The 22,259-nt window shown below is 46.6% G+C and overlaps 1 protein-coding gene across 13 annotated transcripts in view; it reads left to right on the top strand.

Annotated features, from left to right (window-relative positions):
• AAK1 (AP2 associated kinase 1) overlaps positions 1-22,259 on the top strand; it is a 157,262-nt gene that overhangs the window by 80,852 nt on the left and 54,151 nt on the right. For all 13 annotated transcript variants that reach the window (XR_007413849.1, XR_007413848.1, XM_049115931.1 and 10 more), the window contains exons 4-6: positions 12,571-12,679; positions 14,189-14,331; positions 21,732-21,853. Coding sequence is in view for 11 of the 13 variants with exons in the window: in XM_049115931.1 (XP_048971888.1) it covers positions 12,571-12,679; positions 14,189-14,331; positions 21,732-21,853 (374 nt within the window). In the remaining 2 variants the exon portion in view is untranslated. The remainder of the gene's footprint in view (positions 1-12,570; positions 12,680-14,188; positions 14,332-21,731; positions 21,854-22,259) is intronic.

The raw sequence follows: 22,259 nt of genomic DNA, 5'->3' as shown, positions 1-22,259 counted from the left end.
AATTCCATTAAACCTGTATATGAATTTGTAGAGAATTAACATCTTTCTGTTTAGTTTTCCAGTGAATGAACATGGTGCATCTCTCCATTTATTTGTAAGTTTGATTTTTTTCATTAACATTACACATTCTTAGATTTAGACATAGGTTTTTGGTTTTGTTTTCAGTGGTTATAAATGGTATTGGATTTTTAATTTTGGTGTCCATGTGTTTATTGCTAATATGTAGAACACCAATTTATTTTTCTTCATTCATTCATTCTAGAGAGCCCAGGTGTGAGTAGGGGGGAGCGGCAGAGGGAGAGGGAAAGAATCTCAGACTCCAGCTGTGGGTGGAGCCGATGCAGGGCTCAATCCCACGACCCTAAGATCATCACCTGAGCTGAAATCAAGAGTTGGACACTTAACTGACCGAGTCACCCAGGTGCCCCAACCAATTGATTTTTCTATGTTTATCTTTTATCCTCTATAGCCTTGCTAAATTTGTTTACTAGTTTTGGAATTTTTTTTCTAGATTATTTAGGATTTTCTATATAGACCATTCTGTTACCTACAAAGAGAGGCGGTTTTATTTCTTCCTTTCTGATTTGTATCCTTTTAATTTCCTTTTCTAGCCTTATTGCATTGGCTAGAATCTGCAATACTGTGTTGAATAAGAATAGTGAGTGGACATCCTTACCTTCTTTCCAATCTTAGGAGGAAAAAAAATTTCACTATTAAGCATAAGCTTAACTGTAGTTTTTAAAAACAGATTTAAAAAGAAATTTGAATAAGTTTCCCTTTATTCTTATTTTTCTGAGTTTTTATCATGAATGGGTATTGAAGTTTGTCAAATATTTTTTTCTGCATTGATTGATAAGCTCATGTGATTTTTCTTCTTTAGCTTTAATATGATAGATTACATTGACCGATTTTCAAATATTGAAGCAGGCTTACATTCCTGCAATAATCCCTACTTGGGATGGTCTATAATTATTTTTATGTATTTTTAGATTCTATTTGCTAATGTTTTGGTTAGAATTTTTACATCTATAGTCATGAGGGATAATAGGCTGTAGTTTTGGGGGTTTTATTAAGCTTTTCCTGGTTTTGGCATTAGGTTAATTCTGGCTTTATAACATGAGTTGGGAAGTGTTCCCTTCTTTTCTGTTTTTTGGAAGAGATTTTGTAGAATTGGTGTTTGTTCTTCTTTAATTAAGCATTTTTTAGAATTCTCTGGTGAAACCATCTGGGCCTGGGGATTTCTTTTTTGGCAGTTATTAAGTTACAAAATCAGTTTCCTTAATAGTTATAGGGTTTTCAAATTATCCATTTTATATTAGGCTGGTTGTGATAGTTTGTATTTTTATTATTTCTTTTCTGCTTGCTTTGGGTTTATTTTGTTCTTCTTTCCCTAGGTACTTGAGGTGGGAGTTGACACCTTGACATCATTAGCACCTAGGGTTCCTAATTTATATTTAGGTTTACTCTGGTATTGTGCATGGAGTTTGGTATTGTATTATGGGTTTTGACAAATGAATAACATGTGTCTACCATTATTGTATCATATGGAAGTTTCACTGCCCCAGACATTGCCTGTGCCTATTGGTCCCACCAAATCCCCCAGCTATAGCCACTGATTTTTATTTCACTGTCTCCATAGTTTTGCCTTTATAGAACATCATATAGTTGCAGTCATTCACTGTGTAGCCTTTTCAGATTGGCTTCTTTCCGTTAATACGCATTTAAGTTTCTTCCATGTCTTTTCATGGCTTGATAGTTCACTTCTTTGTAGAGCAGAATAATATTCCATTGTATGGATGTTTCATAGCTTATCCATTCGTCTATTGAAGAACATCTTGGTTGCTTCCAAGTTTTAGCAATTATGAATAAAGCTGCTATAAACATCTGTGTGCAGGTTTTGTGTGGGTATAAATTTTCAACTCATCTTGGATATATTTCATAGATTATCAACTAAGCAATTATTATTTCAATTTTGAAGATTTCTTTTTGTTTCTAAGCCAATATTTAAATTTTTATTTTATATTAATTGTAATCCAACTTTTTTTTTTTAAGATTTTATTTATTTGACACACACACAGTGAGAAAGAGAGCACAAGCAGGCAGAGCTGCAGAGGGAGAGGGAGAAGCAGGCTCCCCACTGAGCAGAGAGCACCACATGGGGCTTGATCTCAGGACACCGGGATCATGACCTGAACCGAAGGCAGATGCTTAACCAACTGAGCCACCTAGATGTCCCTAATTTTACTAACTGTTAAAAATAATTTTTTTATTGTGGTCAAAACCACATAGCTTAAAATTTACCATCTTAGCCATTTTTAAGTGTACAGTATTATTACCTGTTGGCACAGTGTTGTACAGCAGATCTCTAGAATTTATCTAAACGGAAACTTTATGCCCATTGAATAACGATTCTCCATTTCCCCCTCCCCCAGCTCCTGACAACTACTACCATTCTACTCTTTGCTTCTATGAGTTTAGCTATTTTATATACCTCATGTAAGTGGAATCGTACAATGTTTGTCCTTCTATGACTGGCTTGTTTCACTTACTATAATATCCTCATGGCTCATCCATATTGTAGAAATTATTTTTAAGGTCCAGTCATATTCCATTATAGAAATATGCCACGTTTTCTTTAGTCATTTATCCATCAGTGGACATTTCTACACCTTGGTTATTGTGAATAATGTTGCAGTGAACATGGATGTGCAAATATCTCTTCAAGATCCTGTTTTTAATTCTTCTGGATATACACCAAGAAGTGGGATTGCTGGGTAATATGGTAATTCTATGTTTAACCTTCTGTTTTTCACAGTGGCTGTACCAATTTACATTCCCACCAACAGTGCACAAGGATTCTAATATCTTCACATCCTTGCCAGCACCTGCTATTTTTGTGTGTGTATGTGTGTTTGTTTCATAAAGGTATCCTAACAGACACAAAGTGTTATCTCCTTGTGATTTTGATTTGCATTTTCCTAATGCTTAGTGATGTTGAGAATCTTTTCCTGTATTGGCCATTTCTTTGTATAACTTAAAATATTCTAATTAATGTTATACATATTAGTTATGTATTATATTTGTTATAAATATATTTAATGTATATGCTACGTATATATGTTCTGTGTTTTATATTCTATGTTTTTATATTAATTTGTTATGTACATATATCTAGTGTATGGGTGAAGACAGAAGGCTGGGCTCCTCACTTGGCTTTTGCTGGCATGTCTGCAGGGAGGGGCTGCAGGTTTTTTCTGTGGTTTTTGGTCGGAATAGAGTAGTGACCCTTTCCTGCGTTTGTCGAGAGAGAGCAGGCTTCTATTGGGGCTTTCTTTGTTTACACCCATTGGTGTTTTTAACTCACCAGTTGCTTCAGTTTCTAGTCTGGGATACATGGAACAAAAAGAAATCGCAGTCCGCTCACCACCATCTTATTCCATGGGTTCCAGAGTTTCTAGGCAGTCTGCTTTCTGTTCACATTTCAGAACCTTTTTATTACGCTTTTTAAAATATATACTACTGTCCAAAGTATTTAGTTATACTTGGAAGAAGAGGCAAAAGCAAATCGGGCAGCCCAGGTGGCCCAGCGGTTTAGTGCCGCCTGCGGCTCAGGGCGTGATCCTGGAGACCCAGGATCGAGTCCCACGTCAGGCTCCCTGCATGGAGCCTGCTTCGTCCTCTCCCTCTCCCTCTGCCTGTGCCTCTGCCTCTCTCTCTCTCTCTCTCTCTCTCAGTAAATAAATAAAATCTTAAAAAAAAAAAAAAAAGAAAATCTACTCCATTTTCCTGGAAATGGAAGTCTTCAGTTTGTGCTTTAAAAAAACCAAAACAAACTCTTTACATCATTTAGTAAGGCTTTCGAAGGAAGCAGAGATAAAAACAAATATTCAAGTTGCTTTAAAAAATTTTTTCCTACCACTTTAATCAGAAGCCCTGCATGATGTTTTTGTTTGTTTTTTTTTTAAATTTATTTATGATAGTCACACAGAGAGAGAGGCAGAGACATAAGCAGAGGGAGAAGCAGACTCCATGCACCGGGAGCCCGACGTGAGATTCGATCCCAGGTCTCCAGGATCGCGCCCTGGGCCAAAGCAGGCACCAAACCGCTGTGCCACCCAGGGATCCCCCTGCGTGATGTTTTTAACCCTCCTGGGCTCAGACTTCTGTCAGATGGAGGCCATACTCTAACCCTACCTTTCTCAAACAGGTCAGAATTGTGAAAGGAATGGGAGGAGGTAACATGCTTTATAATGTGCTGAGGCTTGTATGTTAGTGATCAAAGAAGTGGAGTCGTCTCTGTACTTGTGGCAGAGTAAGGATGTGCATGTTGCACCCACTCAGACTCACAAATGATGAGTGGTTTCACTAGAGACATTTTATTTTATTTTTTAAAGATTTTGGGATCCCTGGGTGGCGCAGCGGTTTGGCGCCTGCCTTTGGCCCAGGGCGCAATCCTGGAGACCCGGGATCGAATCCCACGTCGGGCTCCCGGTGCATGGAGCCTGCTTCTCCCTCTGCCTGTGTCTCTGCCTCTCTCTCTCTCTCTCTCTCTCTGTGACTATCATAAAAATAAAAATTAAAAAAAAAGATTTTATTTATTTATTCATGAGAGACAGAAAAAGAGAAAGGCGCAGACACAGGCAGAGGGAGAAGCAGCAGGCTCCCTGCAGGAAGCCCAGTGTGGGACTCCATCCCAGGACCCCGGGGTCACGCCCTGGGCTGAAGGCAGCGCTAAACTGCTGAGCCACCTGGGCTGCCTGAGACATTTTATTTTGATAAATGTTGTGTACCACTTATCAGAGTATGGTATGAGTCCTTTGATGCACCTGGGATGTGTGCCCTGATGGAACCAAAGTGATTTTGGTTTCTGATAGACAATTGGAAGTTGGATTTTGGACTTCAGATTCCTTTACCTAAAGGCAGGAAAAGATTATCTTCAGACTTAAAGGGATAAGAACTGAAGCTCAAGATGTGCCAAGTGCTATTTTGTGTTCACATCTCCTGGCCCAGATGGATTACATCTGCAGTGAGCTTGACAGTGAGGACACTGAGCTGCCTGCCACCAGTGATGTTTGAAGACTTGCTTGCGACAGAAGAGATATCAGAAGGTTTGAGGGAGGAAAATGTTTCCATATTCCTAAAAGGGAGGAAGGTAGACTGTGCGCAGTAGGGACATCAGGATTGATAGAGGACAAGAATCTGGAACAGGTCGTTTACAAAGATGCTTTGATGCTATTTTTTGTGTAAGAAAATGGTGTGTGTGTGTGTGTTGTGTATGTATACATCAATATATACTGCTTGGATTTGCTTGAACAACACCCTCAAAGGATAAGAGAGAAGGAGAGAGAGAGAGAGAGGCTGAATGGGAGAAAGGGAAAGAGATGGGGAGTCTTCCCTATAGGGGATGAGTACTAGAGTAGAAAATAATATCCAGAGATCTCTGGGTGGCCCCGCGGTTTAGCACCGCCTTCAGCCCAGGGTGTGATCCTGGGGTCCAGGGATCGAGTCCCACATCGGGCTCCCTGCATGGAGCCTGCTTCTCCCTCTGCCTGTGTCTCTGCCTCTCTCTCTCTCTCTCTCAATCTGTGTGTGTGTGTCTCATGAATAAATACTTTTTTTAAAAAAAGAAAAAAATAATTTCCCTTTTTGAATGTTAAATATTACTTATTTTAAAAATAAAATGTTAAGCTGTTTTGTAGTCGCTTGGACAAGTAAGCAGGGATCTTCAGATTGGGTAAGAGCAGGCCATGTCCTATCAACCTCATGGCCTTTTGGGGAAGGTTTCTGGATAGGAAGCTCAGGAGAGTGCACAGTTCATGCAGTGTCTGTGGGTTGTATCACTTGGGTGAGGACACTCACCAGAGATCTGTGAGCAAGTTGGAGAGTCTAGGCTGGATGCCAGGAGTCATAGCTGCTGTGTGTGTGTAATGCTTTCTGACCAGTGGCTTGATATTAATTTGGAGGAAACCTTCTAAGAAAAAAGCCCTGCAGCTTACCATTAGTTTTATGTTATCTTACATTTAGCAAGTAACTTGGTTAAAGATTAGACACGCTTATCAATTATGTACCTAATACAAAATTGTAAGATATAACCACTGCATTGGGTAATAGAATCAGGATCCAAAATGATCCTTATGAAATTGGAGCAATGGACTGATTCTAATGAGATGAAATAACAAGGCAAGGTCATACACTTGGATTTTTATTTTATTTTAACAACTTTACAAGCATAGTTCAGGGAAGGCAGAGATTTAAAGCAGTGTAAGTGGAAAAAGACTTAAGTATTTTAGTGGTCAATTAACTCAATATGAATGTGTATGTAATGCAGTCGCCAAAAGAAAAACATGCCGTTTTTAGCTACATTAATAAAATTAATAGTAGGTGATAATGCTGGTCTACTCTGCATGAGTCACTTCACCACGCCTGAAGAATTCCATTCGTTTCCTGGGGCCATTCTTGTCAAAGGGAGATAGACAAACTGAAGCATTTAAGTAGTGATGTAAGGAGAAAACATCTCAATGAAATTAGGTACGTTTAACTCAGGGAAGAAAAAATTCCGAGTCTAAATAACAATATTTCAATCATTTAGAAAGTGGAAAAGAAGACTTGGCTCTTTCTGCTCTGAAGAGAAGAGTGTAGGCACAAGAGGTGGACATTTCCAGTTGGATGTAAGGAAGAACTCGTCAGCAGTGCAGGCTGTCTGCAGTTGGGCTGAGGGTCCAAAGAAATGACATCATTCTAAGAAAAGTACTTGTCAGAAGGCTCCAGCAGGGATTAGGATTCGAGCTGTTGAGGGCTCTAGATCAGTGCTACTCTAAGGACATTGTTTTCTTTTTCTCCCCTTCCCCCTTGTGTGTTTATTACCCTTTTCAATACTGTTCAGTGATTTTTCGTATATTCACAGGGTCACTTACCCAACACCATGTATCTGATTACAGAACATTTTTTTTCATCATCTCAGACGGGGACCCATACCTGTTAGCAGTCACCCATACCTGCTACAGTCTCCGGCAACCATCAGTCTGCTCTCTGTTATGGGATTCCAGACATGTCATATAAACGGAATAATGTAATATATGGCTTCTTATGACTTCTTCCACTTAGCATGAAGTTTATGGTTCAGCCGTGCTGTAGCAGCATGTGTGAGTGCCTCATTTATCCACGTGGTAGCACGTATGGGTACTTTTTTCCCTTTCGTGGCTGCGTAACATTCCCTGTGTGCGTATACCATATTTTGTTTATCCTGATGGACATTTGGGTTGTTTCCGCTTTTTTGGCATTATGAACAGTGCTGCTGAGGATATTTGTGTCCAAGTTTTTGTGTGAACATGATGTTTCATTTCCCTTGGGCATATACACAGGAGTGAAGTTGCTGGGTCCAGGGGGAACTCTGCTTTTTGAGAGAACGCCGAACTATTTTCCACAGGAGCCGCACTGTTTTACATTCCACCAGCAATGTGTGGAGGTTCCAGTCTCCACATCCTTGGCAACATTTTTTATTGTTTCTGGGTTTTTTTTTTTTTTTTTTATTATAGCCATCGTAGTGGTTTAGAGTGATACCTCATTGTGGTTTTGATTTGCATTTTCTAAGTAATTAATAGTGTTGAGCATCTTTTCATGTGCTTACCAGCCATTTGTATATGCTCTTTGGAGAAATGTCCATTTGGATCCTTTGCCAATTTTTACATCATGTTGTTTTTTTTAGTGTTGAGTTTTAAGAGTTCTTTATATAGCCTGGATACTGGATCCTTACTGAGTGTAAGGTTTGCAAATATTTTCCCCCTCATTCTTTGCATTGTCTTCCATTTTCTTGATAGTGTCCTTTGCAGCACAAATTTTTAAAGACTTTGATGAAGTGTGGTTTGGTTTTTTTCCTTTGTTTGCTTGTGCTTCAGGTGTCATATCTAAGAACCATTACCTAATCCAACACCGTGAAGCTTTGTTTAGATATTTTCTTTGGAGAGTTTTTAGATCTTTGGTCCATTTTGAATTGATTTCTGTATATAATATGAGGTTGGGATATTAAGTTAGTCTTTTGCATGTAGATATCTAGTTGTCCCAGTTATCACTTTTGGAAAAGACCAATCTTTCCCTCATTGAATTGTTTTGGCACGCTTGTCAAAAATCAATTGGCTGTAAATGTGTGGGTGCCATTCAGAGGATGCTGTGCCAGAATGTAAATGAAGGAACTGCATTCCTCCTGGGTAAAATATCTCCAGTCAGCTTAGTTACTTAATTGATTTATGTCCTGGAGCAAGCTTCTTATCTCCTTATGGGCTGGTAACAGTTTACTAGCCAGCACCTGTTTGTGGGCCAAGTTTTGAGTAGCACTGCTCTGGATCTTTCTACTTTAAACTGAAGAACAGCATCCTGTCCATTTCCCAGAGCTACTGCATTAGAATCCGCTTTTGAACAGGACCCCCAGGTGATTCATATGCATATTAAAGTTTGAGCAGCAGGATTCTAAATCAGATTTTAGATGACTTTAAAGATCTATGCAGTAAATGCAGGATTAATTAATAAGACCCAGGAAAGGGAGAGTCCATGTGATTGTGGGAAGAGAGTATTTGGGACTTTCTACGTAGCAAAAGCCCAGACACCTTGGCCTTCGGTGGAACACCAGGGGCCGGCTGAGATCTCAGAGTTTCTTTTCACTATTGCACTGGACTTGATGTTTCGCTTTGCCTGTAACTCCTTGACGAGACTCATAAAGGAAACGCAGAGTTATTGAGGAAAGGTGGGGCAAAGAGTGGGAAGGCAGAAGACTTTCACAAAGCAGCCCGTAGGAGAAATAAACAAGTTTCAGTCCTTAGAACTGCATTTAAGTCAGAAAAAGAGGCTGAACTTTGCCTAAAAGGTTCCGTGGAACCGTGGTGTGATCCCAAAAGTAAGCAGCAACAAGTGCTGAGTCATAAAATCAGAAAGTGTTGAATATTTGAATGGAGGGTCAAAGCAGGTAAATCGTGTCTTTGGAAACTTAATAATCTATTGCCTGTGCAAGCACTGTCATCATTGGGAACTTGCAGGTATCACGCTGACATTCCAAGGATGGGTGTGACCTGAGCAAATAATGTAGGGAAATCAGTCACAAACCATGCTCATTTTTACTTTTTTCAGGTGACATGTTACTGATAGGCTCTTTAAAATGCTATCTTCTTTGTTTTCCTGAATTTATATATAAACGTTTTAGTAGATGTATTTAGGGATTAAGTCCTCACTTTTCTTGTAAAGGCTATAAGATTCTTTTAACTAGGAATTCTCTGGCTGTAGGAATTTTTTAAGATTTTATTTATTCATGAGAAACACAGAGAAAGAGGCAGAGAGAGAAGCAGGCTCCCTGCGGGGAGCTCGATCCTGGGACTCGATCCTGGGACTCGATCCTGGGACTCGATCCTGGGACTCGATCCTGGGACTCTGAGACCACGCCCCAGGCTGAAGGCAGTTGCTAAACCGCTGAGCCACCCAGGGATCCCCTCCAGCTGTAGGAGTTTTGAAAATAGGGATAGACTACTGTTTTGTGCTACAAGCGTCATTAATTAGGAACCCCAGATAAACTTGAGATTTGTGATGACCTATACGATCTGGGTTGAAGGCATGATTTTCACATGGCAGCTTCTGCATGTATTTGTGAAGAAAGTTTTTTTTAGCACTTCAAGCAGTTAAATGTGATATTAATAAGGCAACTACAAATCATTTAAAATATCTACTTACTAAAGCAGGTTTTCTAATAACATGTTTACATCAGTACTTTATTAGTCTTGTGCCATGATAACCTAAAAATAGTTAAATGACAATACACACTCCTTAGAATCATCACTGTTTCAATCAAACCAATCTGATCTATAATTTAGCTGAACATTTCCTACTCCCCTGAAAATCAGGTTTTGATTTACACTCATCATAAAGACTTTTATCTCAATGCCCCCAAATAATGGTTGTAGCCAAGGGCCTCAGGCATCCTCCTTGTATCCTGCCTCTTCCTGAGTCCTTGAGCTCCAGGACCATGGGGGTCCCACCCCACACTTCTGTATCCCTGTCTGTTCTCCAAGCCTGGGACTGGGCTTCTAATGCCAGCCAGGGCACGCGTGGGCCTCCTCCAGCCACTGCTGCTGTGACACGGGCAGTGCACCTGCAGTGTCAGTCAGTCTCACTTTGCAGTAAGATTTTCTCTTGACCTTTTCTGCATTTCACAGCCATTCAAATCGATCTTCTCCATCAGTTGCCGACTGGTGAGGTGTTACTCTAAAATCTGAGATGTTGTTAAAAGTAAGAGCCAGGGTCCCCCTCCCAAGAGGAGCTCTTTTCTGCTTGGATGCATCTCAGGAACTCTGCAGAAGACAAAATGAACAGGAATTTGGACTTGAACTGATCAGCACACAGCTTGGCAACTATTCTAGGATGCCATCTGCAGATGTTAATTATCCAGTGTGGGTCCTCTAATAGCTCTTGACCTCTTCCTCTGGGCTCCATCACATGTTTTTTTTTTTTTTTTTTCTCCTTCCTAATTCTTTATTATTCCTCTTGGGGTGAGACAAATCAGAGGTAGCATTGCTGAGTCTTTTTCAAACAGTTAAACGTAGACAAATTACTAATGTGGAAACATTAGTCTTTGATTCTTCCTGCACACATTAGATCTTCTGCTCTTCTATTTTGGCTTCAAGAACTTCTCTCTAGTTCTTCCTCCTTCCATGACTGTGTAAACGAAATCAAGTTTTTGAAGAGTTGGTGATGAGAGTAAAAAGCAGGGGGGAAAGAAGGGGCCTTTACGACATGAACCCTGAAATCACGTTCTGTTGTGGAGAACTTAAGAGATTGCTTTTTTTTTGCCTCATCATCTCCTTTGTCATCCAGAGTAGTTGCTCTGAGCCTTTTAATTCTCTCATCAAGCTTCTTTCTCATTCCCTTAGACTGCAAACGTGGTTGTGCTCTCTACCCAAAAACAGAACAATGGAACGGAACTCACTGAAGTTCCCTTTTCTCCAGCTGGAAACCAATATGCATATCCATCCTTCCTTCCGGCCCCTTTTTCCAAGACCTCAGTCCCCACGGGCCCCTCTTTCTAAGACCAGGCCCTCAGTCCCCACGCCTTCTTCCTGCAGGACTTCATCCCCTCCTGTCCACGACCATTGCTGCTCTTGGCTCCTTCCACTCTCCCATGCTCAGTTCTCTCTCATCCTAAGAATTCCTCCTGGCAGTGCCGTTCCTCCATGAAGCACAGAATGTTCCAGAAGACTCCTCTGTAGTCTCCAGCTTTATAAGCTCAACTCTTTGCAAGTCGTTTCCACCCTCCCCTCACCACCCCCCTCTTCCCTTCCCTGAAACTGCTCTTGCCTTGGGCTCCAGTGGTCACAGTTCTATTTTTGTCTACCTTTCTGAAGCAACTGTCTTCCTTCTTACTCCCTCACTCAGAGGAAGGTTCTAGTGAATTTTAACTTCAGTGTTCAGGGCTCAGATATATTCTTTTGATATTATGACATTTCTTCTTGTTTTGGTATATGACTTCAGATTAAAAGAGACTTCATGTGTCACTCTAAGCAGCCAGATTTCTCATTTATGTAGTGGTAGTTACTGTTTTTAATGGTCTAAACGGTTACGTTTGTATGGCAACTCAGAACCACTTTACTTTTCCACTCCCTTTTTTTTTTTAAACAAAAGTGAAACAATTCATTAAGACTAGTTTTTTAAATCTTACCTTGCTTTTGTGTCAAAATCCTTTCACCTGGCCTGCTCACTTTTTCTTTCCCCTCAACTTAGTTCTTGATGACATTGAATTTTAAACATCATCGTTACAAAGATTTGCCTCTATGGATGTTGAAATAACTATACCAAGATGTGTAAGGCACCTTCCAGTGCCTAAGTGGGACCTGACACATAGGAAGTGCTCAATAAACATTTGTTGACTAAGTGAATTCCATAAGCAGCCCCAGGAGAGCATATGCAGTTCTAACCAGGGAGGCGGAAACATGACCCATCCCATATTCCATTCGGTTGGCTTGAGAGGCTTAAATATGAGCAAAACGTTTAGGTCTGGATGCCACTGCAGGCTGTCCAAAACTCTGTAATAAAGCAGTTATTCTTTTCAAGTATTTCCTAAAGGGAGAAAAACAGTACAAATAATTTAAAAGTCATGTTGAACTCAGTTGTCACCTACAGCCAGGAAAAAAAAACACCACCAGTTTCATTTTTCTGAATTAAAAATTCACGCATTTAAATAATTCATCCTGTCTGGCTCTGACTCTGGTACTTCTGGAGATAGGCGTCTGCTCCTGGTTCACGTTTGCTTCCTGGAGCACTGATGGAGTGAGCAAGTAGGCCCCCTGTGTGCCTCTGGTTCTAGAATCTCGCTCAGGAGAGTGCTGTGGTTTACTAGGATTGCAGAATTGTTTACTGAAGATTTGGCCTTGAATCTCAGCACTGGAAACCTGCTCTTGACCCTCCTGTTCAGTCTTAGCTCTCTTGGGGGTTAAGGTCATCTGTATGTAAATAATCCGTGCCGGTGGAACTGACTGGCTCCTTCCATCTCTATTGGTGTTGGTAACTAATGCCGTATTTCTCAACTCTTCTCTGCAGAGAGACCTGTCGGGGCACAAGAACATTGTCGGTTACATCGACTCCAGTATCAACAATGTGAGCAGCGGTGATGTATGGGAGGTGCTCATCCTGATGGACTTTTGTAGGGGTGAGTGTATGACCCACACCTACAGCTTCCGCTGCTCGGGCACTTGGACTGTCAAGGGCATGGGGGTCATCGCACTTCCTGTGCGCCATGCCGTGATGTATATCATTCTGGTTTTAAAGATGGGCCAACTGTGAGGCCAGAAGAGAGAGAGCCTGCTGTCTCCTCTTGGTTATTCTTAGGACGGCAAACAGTTGGAAGTGGTGGATAATACGAAACTCCCTTTTTTGTTAGGTTTGGGCAGGTTTGGCACTTGTGTATGAATGAGGATGTATGAGGGTGAGAATGAATGTGTTATTTGTGATGCTTTAAAACAAGCGATGAAGGCACATAATAAAGACCCAACTCCAGATGGACCACAGCAACGATTCAGCCTCCCCACTCCCTCCCTTCTGTGTTCTCTTCTCCACCCACACCGCCATCCTTGTGTTATGGGGGAAAATAATCCTTTTCGTCTAATGGAAATGACCTTTCCTCTCCTTGCTTGTAAGCTGTAATTGCCAGTAAGGCTACATTCAAACGATGCTGCTGTTAACAGTGAAGTTAAGTAGTTGAAAGCTTGGAGTTTCAAGCAACGTTTATCTTGGGAAATCCAGACTGTAGTATGAATCGATTCAGAGTTGACTGCATTTCATACAGCCAGTTCAGAAGTTTGACTTTTTTGGCCTCAGCAGCTGCCTCTGAGAAGCTGGGGTCACCCTCTCACTGTTTGGTGCCCTGTTTTATAATCGCCCTTACTTCCACTGACATTTGCCTTGCCTTTAAAGATTCTGTCCATCAATTAAATATGTTGTCAGTCCCCACAGTGTGATGGTAACCAGTAATTTCAGCCTATTCTGGAATGACCCTTACGCTGATTTTTTAAGATACTACGAAATGTAAACTTCCTGTTTACATTTGGATAGTTTGTTTCCTCCTATCCATTCCTTTCTGGAAGGTAACCTGTTTCAAGACAAGGCCATAGGAACATCCAGGGATCTGAATCATTTTGTAAGTGAGGTAGGAGCATCCAGGGATCTGGATCATTTTGTAAGTGAGGTCATCAGTGTTTTGGTCCTGCAGATTAAATACTGGTGTAGCGTGTCTGCACTCTCTGCAGCTGGGAGTGAGTGAAGCCAGAGCGACCAAGCCATTCCTAGTGTGGACTGTAAAGCTGTCTTCTCCCTGCCCCTGGGGTCTGTTGTGCAGTCTGATTCTCATTAAAGGACGTGGCAGGTTGGACCCGTGGCCTCCTTGTACAAACGGGATAACCAAGGGGCTGTAGTGGGACCATGTCAGTTAACCTGATCTTGAAGATAGACTTTATGAAATACTCTGGTTTTGATGCATTAGAGGAGGCCTGGATTGTAAGAAGTCAAATCTGGGCCTGGGAATCAAGACATCAGGGTTTCAGTCATGGCTCAGCTGTCAACCTTTGTCTGGGTTGTCCTCTCTGGGCAGCCGTTGGTTGTCTTGAGTAAGTGCTGCATGTGAACGCGGCTAACCTGTCCCTCGCTCTGTGCCCCCTTGCAGGAGGCCAGGTGGTCAACCTCATGAACCAGCGCCTGCAAACAGGCTTCACAGAGAATGAAGTGCTCCAGATATTTTGTGACACCTGCGAAGCTGTTGCCCGCCTGCATCAGTGCAAAACTCCTATTATCCACCGTGACCTGAAGGTAAAGGCCGCGCTGAATCATTAAGTACGTTCCTGCAGGATATTTTCCATCTGCCCTGGGAACAGAGGAGATGCTTTGGGGATGTGAGGGAACAGGCGTGGTAGCCTTACATCTCGTACATTATGGTTGGAGACAGAAAACACAAAGACAAAAGAAAAAAAAAAAGTACAATACAGGTGTCACTTTTATTGCTTAAACAGCCTTTAGAAGTTCTTTATAATCATCAGATCCCTGAACACATGTTGTTTTTGTCTTTCCTGATATGGTCCCAAATTCACTTGGTCAAGGGCATGGAAAATGATATGCTAATTTAAATAGTTTGCAAACACTGAGGCTTGGTTTTTAATGTCTGTAGTTTGCAAACACAGAGGCTTGGTTTTTAACATCCATTTCATTATTTTGTAAAATCCAGTAAGTGGAAAAAAAAAAATCCAGTAAGTGATTATCTGAAAATTTTGTCTACTGATTATCACCTCCTTGTATCAGGCCTTTCATATTATAGCCACTTGACAATGTTTGTTGAATGGAACTGCCTCCTGGTTGGGATTCAGCAGCTTGTATGGATTCACACACAGCCGGTGCACCCCGTCCCGTCCAAGACACTCTGTGCGCACTGTCTCTTGGAGGAAGATGTTCTCCTTTACATTCATAGTTAGGGAAATGCAGCGGTGGGAAGGTTCATGTGGCTTGATTACAGTATAACCGTAGTATAACCAGGAAGGAGCAGAACCAGAATGCGAATCCTGCTCCTCTGATCCTCGATCATAGTTTCTTTTCATTAAGAAACATGTTTTCAGAAACATGCTTCACGGCTAGTAACTTGCAGCAGCGTCCCCCGGCGGGCTTGTCAGACGCAGGCTACGGGATCCCACTCTGAGTCCGTTAGGCTTGACTTTTGTGGCAGAGCCGGGAAGGGCCAGGAGTTCTAGCTTAATAACCACACAGGTGGGATCTGCATGTTCTGAAGCGTGGGGTCACTGCAGCATGCTGGCGTTTTGAGGTGTGTGTTTGGTTTTGTGTTTTTTTTGTTTTGTTTTTTTAGCTTTTCCAAAAGTGGAGATCTAGTTCCTAATTATAAAATCCACCCTATTAAAATATACAGTTCGGTAGTCTTTAATTCCAAGGCCATGCAGCCATCACCACTATCTAATTCCAATGTGTGTCATGTCCCCAGAGGGAACGGTCTCCCGGGGGTCCCCGGGCGCTGCTAGCCTGGCCGTGGCCGTCCTGCGGACTGCACATAAGGCTCACACAGTGCGTGGCCTCCTGCGCCCGCGCCCTCCCCACACGGGGCTGCCGAGTTCTGCTCAGTCGCCCGGGGCAGTGCTTCATCCTTCCCCGGCATGACAGTCGCTGTGAGCAGAAACAAGTAGTCGGGCGGCCTTGGGGTTGCCTCCGCCTGGGCTATCAGGCAGGACGGCTGCGAGCATCTCAGTGGGCTCGTGTTTGCGGGGGGGGGTGGGGGGGGTGAGTGGCGGGGTCAGGTGGTGGCCGGGGGGGGGGGGGGTGGGGCTCCTGGAGGGGCAGCCGCACTGCGGTGCAGAGCGCTGTGCCATGTCGCGAACGCGGGGTCCCGTTTCTCCCCCGCAGTCAGCCTGCTGGGCCTCCTGAGTCCTAGCCATCCGCCCGTGTAGGCGCTGGGCCGCCGGGAAGGCCGCGTCCGCCTGCAGGCCCGGCCCGGGTGGACCCGCCGCGGGGAGGAGCTCAGGCGCGGGGAGGAGCACGGCCGCCGGGAGGAGCAGGGCCCCAGGGAGGAGCATAGCCTCGGGGAAGGCCGCAGGGAGGAGCACGGGAGGAGCAGGGCCTTGGGGAGGAGCAGGGCCTTGGGGAGGAGCAAGGGCGCCGGGAGGAGCACAGACCACAGGGCCCCCTCTGGCCAGGGCCGCCCCCACGGTCCGAAACGAAGTCTTGTCTTCATCTTTCGGGTGATGGATCCTCGCGGAGCCGCGGAAACACCTCCCCGAGGGGCCTGCTCCCAGCGTGGCGGCGCGTGCCCTGCGGTGACCCGGTGCCGCCTTGGCCACAGAAGCCTGGCCGGTGGCGCCGAGGTCTCACCCGGGCACAGGGAGGCCCGGTGCTGGGGCCCAGGCCGCGGGAGCCACGCGCTCTCCTCCACCGGGCCCAGGGCAGCGAGGGCGCCCCGGAGGAGGCCTGTGGCGGGCGCTCCGGGAGGGGCTGCTGCTGTGGCTCTGGGCCACGGCTCCTGCTTGTGGGGCTTGAGGTCCCCGAGCTGCCGGGACTTAGCTCTGCGCCGACCGCCTGCTCTCGTGAGCCAGGGAGGTCCTCCCGCTGCGTCCTCCCGCGTTGGGTGCGCAGGCCCAGGGGCCGCCTGCCTGCCAGCCCCCGAAGGCCCCCGAAGCTCCCTTGAAGGCCTCCCGAAGGCCCCCCGAAGTTACCCGAAGGTCCCCGAAGGCCTCCCGAAGGCCCCCCGAAGTTACCCGAAGGTCCCCGAAGGCCTCCCGAAGTTCCCCAAAGGCCTCCCGAAGGCCCCCCGAAGTTACCCGAAGGTCCCCGAAGGCCTCCCGAAGTTCCCCAAAGGTCCCCCGAAGGCCCCTGAAGGCCTCCCGAAGTTCTCCGAAGTTCCCCGAAGGCCTCCTGAAGGCCTCCGAAGGTCCTCGAAGGCCCCCGAAGGCCCCCGAAGGCCTCTGAAGTCTCCCGAAGGTCCCTGAAGTCCCCCGAAGGCCCCTGAAGTCTCCCGAAGGCCCCTAAAGGCCCCCGAAGTTCCCCGAAGGCCTCCTGAAGGCCCCCGAAGGCCCCTGAAGGCCCCCGAAGTTCCCCGAAGGCCCGCGGCGCCCCTCTGCCCTCACGCGCTCCGCCTGCGGCCGCTGCAGGCCGGTGCCCTCCGTGCCCTCCGTGCCCTTCGGAGCCGGGGCCGGGGTCGGGCCGTGCTGGCCTTGAGGCGCCCCGCCCTCGAGCAGGGTGGCGCCTGGTGAGGCTGCACCCCCGGAGCAGGGTCGGCGGGCGGGGAGGAGCCAGGCCGGTCTGCGCCCGCTGTGCCCGCGGGGAGGCGGGAGGCCGCTGCCCTGGGCCGCGCGTCGCTAGCGGCTCGTGTTCCCACGGGAGCGCTGCTCACGGGGGGCCTTTCCTCGGAGCCTCGTTTCAGCGGTTGAACCGCCTCCCTGGCGTGTCTGGTTTTCCTTTTCTGTCTCCGAGGGAAGAAGGAGCTGCGTCCGCCCGGGGTCACGGACCGGGACCGTGACGGCGCCCGCGGGGCTGGGACCTGCACCTGCTTCGCGCACCTGCTCCGCGCACCTGCTCCGCGAGCAGGCCCGGGCGCCCGGCGATGCCCGACCTGGGCCGGAGCGGGGCGCCAGGGAGCGGCCGCACCCCCAGGGCAGCGCGGGCCTCCCAGCTCCAGGAGGAGGGGTGCGAGCGCCCGGCTGGTGCCGCCCCCTCGGGGCCCCGCCCGCCGCCCCCTGCCGCAGCCCTGCCCCAGTCACCTCCGCCGGCCCTGCCCTGGGTCACCTGCCAGCCTTCCTCGGAGCCCCCTCCCCAGCGGCCGCCTCCAGCCGCTCTGCCCCGGGTCCTGCCCCTCCGGGTCGCGCCCTGCACGCCTCGGCCGAGTGGGTAACTGGGTAACGGGACTTGTTCCCCCGCCCGCGACGTGGGGGCCCCGCGGCTCGTGGGGGTGTAGGTGAAGGCGCGGGGCAGCTGGCCGCCGGGTACTGTCGCCGCCGCCCCGTGCCTTTGCTCCTCCCGCAAGCTGCACTTCCCCGAGCCCGTCCCTGACCCGAGGCCAGCTCCACGCGGCCTCCCCGGCGCCCGCCCCCGCCCCGGTCACTGCCCGGATTCTCCGCCTGACGTCTGTCGCCGCCTGCACCCCTCCCTGCCCCCGGCTCGCTCCCCGGGGCTCGAGCTCCGCGAGCCCAGGCCTCGTCCGCAAGCCCCGGCCTCGGGCGGTAGGACTCTGCGCGGGTTTCCCTAGCAGGTGCTCGGTAGGCACCTCTTGGGTTTGCACGGGAGACTCAGTTTGCTGTCACTTACGTTCTTTCATTTGCTTGGTAGCATCGGTGACATTCTGAGCTTTACCCGGCAGGTGGGAAGCAGGCCCAGGGAGGTGTAAGGTGTGTCCGAGGTCAGAGTCTAACGAGTCTCCGAGGCTGCGGCCCCCCAGGTCCAGGGTGGCTGCGCCAGGCCCGGTGCTCAGTGTGTTGCTGATGGTGGCGGCGGGCAGCTGGCGGGGTCCCACGGCTGCTCCAGGCCACCGGCTCAGGCCGGGAGGCGCAGGGGCCAAGGCGGCTGCTGAGCGGGCGTTGCCAGGTGAGCTCACCTCGCAGCCCTCCCAGCACACTTGCCGAGCGGCCAGGCCGGGCTCGGGGCTCCTGCTTGCGCGGCCGGGCCTTTGGCACTGCTAAGGCTCCCCCCACGTTGATGTTTCCGGCTGTACTGTACGTCCACAGTTGTGCACGCCCTCAATTTTTAACTGTCTTTCCTGCAAATGTCGTTTTGTACAATGTTACCTCTCTGGGAAGGAGGTGCGCGGAGGTGGAGACCAGGTTGCTGAGCTCTGCTACTCGGGAACCAACCAGAAGTACAAACCTCGTTTTGAAGGTGCGGGCGGGCTGGATAGAACCAAGACAGAAACGCCCCGTGCCTCCTCGTGCTGCATTTGTCTGCTTGGTTTTTCCTCCTGCCTCCAGCCCAGTGACTGGTGTCTGGAGCTACCTCGTGTGTGTATTGAAGCGAAGCAGCTTTTCGGTTGTTTAGGTTGTACCTTCTGCCGTGGGAAGTACACGAACGGTTCTGGGAAGGGGCTGTGCGTGTGCAGTAGGGGCGCGTGTTTTGCAAGGTGCCGGTGAGGACACCGAGTTCGGGATTCGGGAGACCCGGCTGTGACAGCCTGCACTGGCTGTTGCAGGACACACCCCTTCCTGCAAAGGACCGGATGGTCACTCCATGTGGCTTCCCAGCCACATAGTCCCTGTCACACCTGCTTGGCTCTGCCTCCAGAGCCCAGCAGCCCCCCCAGACTGCAGTGTAGGTAAGAGGTGGGCATGGCTCCGTTTGGTCCAAAGGTCTTGCTCTGCCCCCCTACCCCCACCCCATGGACAGGAAGCCCCACAGATTCGTGTGCAGTGGCCATGGAGGGTTTTACTGAGGATTTATGACTCAAGCAAGGCCTTGTAGAACGGCTAAGATTTGATTTGACAAGTGGAGCAATTAAGTAAGGGAACAAAGCAGGCGATGCAGGGACTGGTTAAGAGACACTGAGCAAAGCAGCCTGGCTAGTAATTAGACACCTGGCTCCTCATCAACCAGACTCTTACTATGGGGCGTTTCTGAGGATAAAGGACTAAGGCAGCCCCGTCCATAAGCTTATACCCAGGACCCTGGGTCACCCTGGGTGACCTCTTCACACCCACCGCGGTTGGAAGATAGTACAGGTGGGGACCTTGAGGAAAGCTCTGCTTCTAACTTGCTTCCTGCCCAGCAGAAGGGTAATTCCTGGTCTTTCTCTAGAGTGAAAGTACCTAGGTTTACTTCCCTCTTCATCACCATGAGCCTCACTCTCTGCAGCTGTAAAACAGGGATATTATTATATTATTACAAGGATAATCCAGGTAAAGTGATGAGTACAGGAGCACTGCTAAGAGTAAAAGCTCAGTATAGCGGATCTGTCTACAACCTCTAAATTAGATGGGAAATACTAGTGTTGCTTTGTTGGAATTATTTTCGAGTCCTAAAGTGAGTATCCGTTCAGGATAGCTTGGCTGTTTCACTTTGTGTGAATAGGTTAAACTGATGAGCTTTATAAAAAGCTGTAAGTGGTAGTAATGTCTGCTTGCCTCAGCCTTGTCTCTGGGGAACAGGAGCACATCCACTTGCGTCGATAGCCGCAGTTCACGCTGCCCAAGTGTCTAAAAATCCCAAGGTCAAAATTCTAGGTTAAAGTGATTGTAGGTTAACGGTGCCCCAGGTGCAAATGCATAGTCTCCCTGGAGGAAAAATAGATTTTAAACCCAGACCTCAAAGGCTTCCCACAGATGAATTCCATGGAACATGAGTTAATATCAACAATAACAAAACGCCACATAACAACACCACACGTGAGACTCAGTAGGAGTAAGAAACAATAAGCCAAAGAATCAGTTTGCAGCAAAGGCTTTAGGTATTAGATTCAACTGATACAGACTATACAGTAAACATTTTTATAATATATAGTGTGATTTTCAGAAGAATTTTTTTCTTTTTAGAAGAACTAATGCAAGTGTAGAAACACGTATAGGAACAAAAGGCTTTCACAATTGACCAGATTTTTTCTCTTAAAGTAACGGTAGTAAGGTCTGGGCACTTGATGGCTCCGGTCTCACTTCTGACAGACAGACACACACATACACGGTGTTAAATGTGTTTCTACATCTCAAGAACAAAAGCGCATGCCGTCTTGGAGTTTATTCTTTCACTGGCATAGTCCTTTGATACAAGGGATTTCTGTAGGGTCTGGTATTTGTAGGCTCCTTTTTACCTGGAACTGGTAACTCGCTGTCCAACAAATTCCGCTATAAAAAGATAATACTTTAATAGGACACCTGCACATTTGCCCACAGGCCTTTAACCACTTTGAGAAGTATCTAAAATATAGCAAATATTTATTATTCTGGAAATCCTGACATTATGGTAAAGAAATTGATATATGCATGTATAAGGTGCAAATGAAATAATTAACATCAGGAAGAATGAAGTCCTGAAGGACCTTAGGGAAGGAGTGACATTTGTCTGAGCGGGTGCTTGAGGGAGGCTTCAAAGAAGAGGGGGCATTTGAACTGGAGTTGGAAAGATGAATGGGATATTGATGGTTGGGTATGAGGTGGGGGCCACAGAGAGCATTCTAGACTGAAAGAAGAACATGAGAAAACATACAGAGGCTTGAAAGTATCAGGAGTGTTTCTGCAGAGGTGAGAAATGTGGCTGGAAATTTAAGAAAATGAGGCTTTTTACTTCCCCATTGTGGAATTCCTCTATTTGCCCCCCTCTACTCTCATTTCACCCTGTCAGCGTGCTTTGCCTTTTGTTCCCTGGGGATGATCCTTGTCGAGATACTTGGGGGGAATAACTTTCCTATGCATATTAATGGGATTATCAGAAATAAAATAATTATACGACTATGAACCAAATTTTCATATGCATTGCTAAATAATATCTTGGGGGATCCCTGGGTGGCGCAGTGGTTTGGCGCCTGCCTTTGGCCCAGGGCGCGATCCTGGAGACCCGGGATCGAATCCCACGTCGGGCTCCCGGTGCATGGAGCCTGCTTCTCCCTCCGCCTGTGTCTCTGCCTCTCTCTCTCTCTCTCTCTGTGACTGTCATAAATAAATAAATAAATAAATTAATTAATTAATTAAATTAAAAAATTTAAAAAAGTAATATCTTGGAATGAGTGGTTGGGGAATGTTTTTCAGGTTGAAAATATCCTCTTGCATGACCGAGGCCACTACGTCCTGTGTGACTTTGGAAGCGCCACCAACAAATTTCAGAATCCACAAACTGAGGGCGTCAATGCAGTAGAAGATGAGATTAAGAAGTAAGCTTTTCCTCCTTTCTTGGAGTTCTGTCCATTACCGGATCAGCAGCCGTATTTTCAGCTGAAGGATGAGTAGGTCAGGGTGGGAAGGCCATGGTGCTAGTCGTGCTGCCCCTTGTCTCAGAGCATCGCATTGGCGGTTGGATTGTTTGATTTTAGGTGCAAGATGTGGAAGGGGTCCACAAGCATTGGTCAGTAAAGTGAAGGACTCCTACAGCACTTTATCAGTGGTCCAGCGATCACTGTACGTACATATTTTGACATGTCACACAGCCCTCACAAAGCTGAATGGTGCACAAACCGTAGAGGAACTGTGATGTTTTTAAATGGAATCACAACAACTGTGACATTATCAGTCAGTTGGATGTGCTTTTCACTGAACCCTACATTGCTGTGTTCTCCTTCT

The sequence above is a fragment of the Canis lupus genome, chromosome 10 (assembly GCF_003254725.2).
Source record: "Canis lupus dingo isolate Sandy chromosome 10, ASM325472v2, whole genome shotgun sequence".
Taxonomy (NCBI): Eukaryota; Metazoa; Chordata; class Mammalia; order Carnivora; family Canidae; genus Canis; species Canis lupus.
The sequence above is the reverse complement of the archived record's forward strand: the minus strand, read 5'-3'. Positions and strand labels throughout refer to the sequence as shown.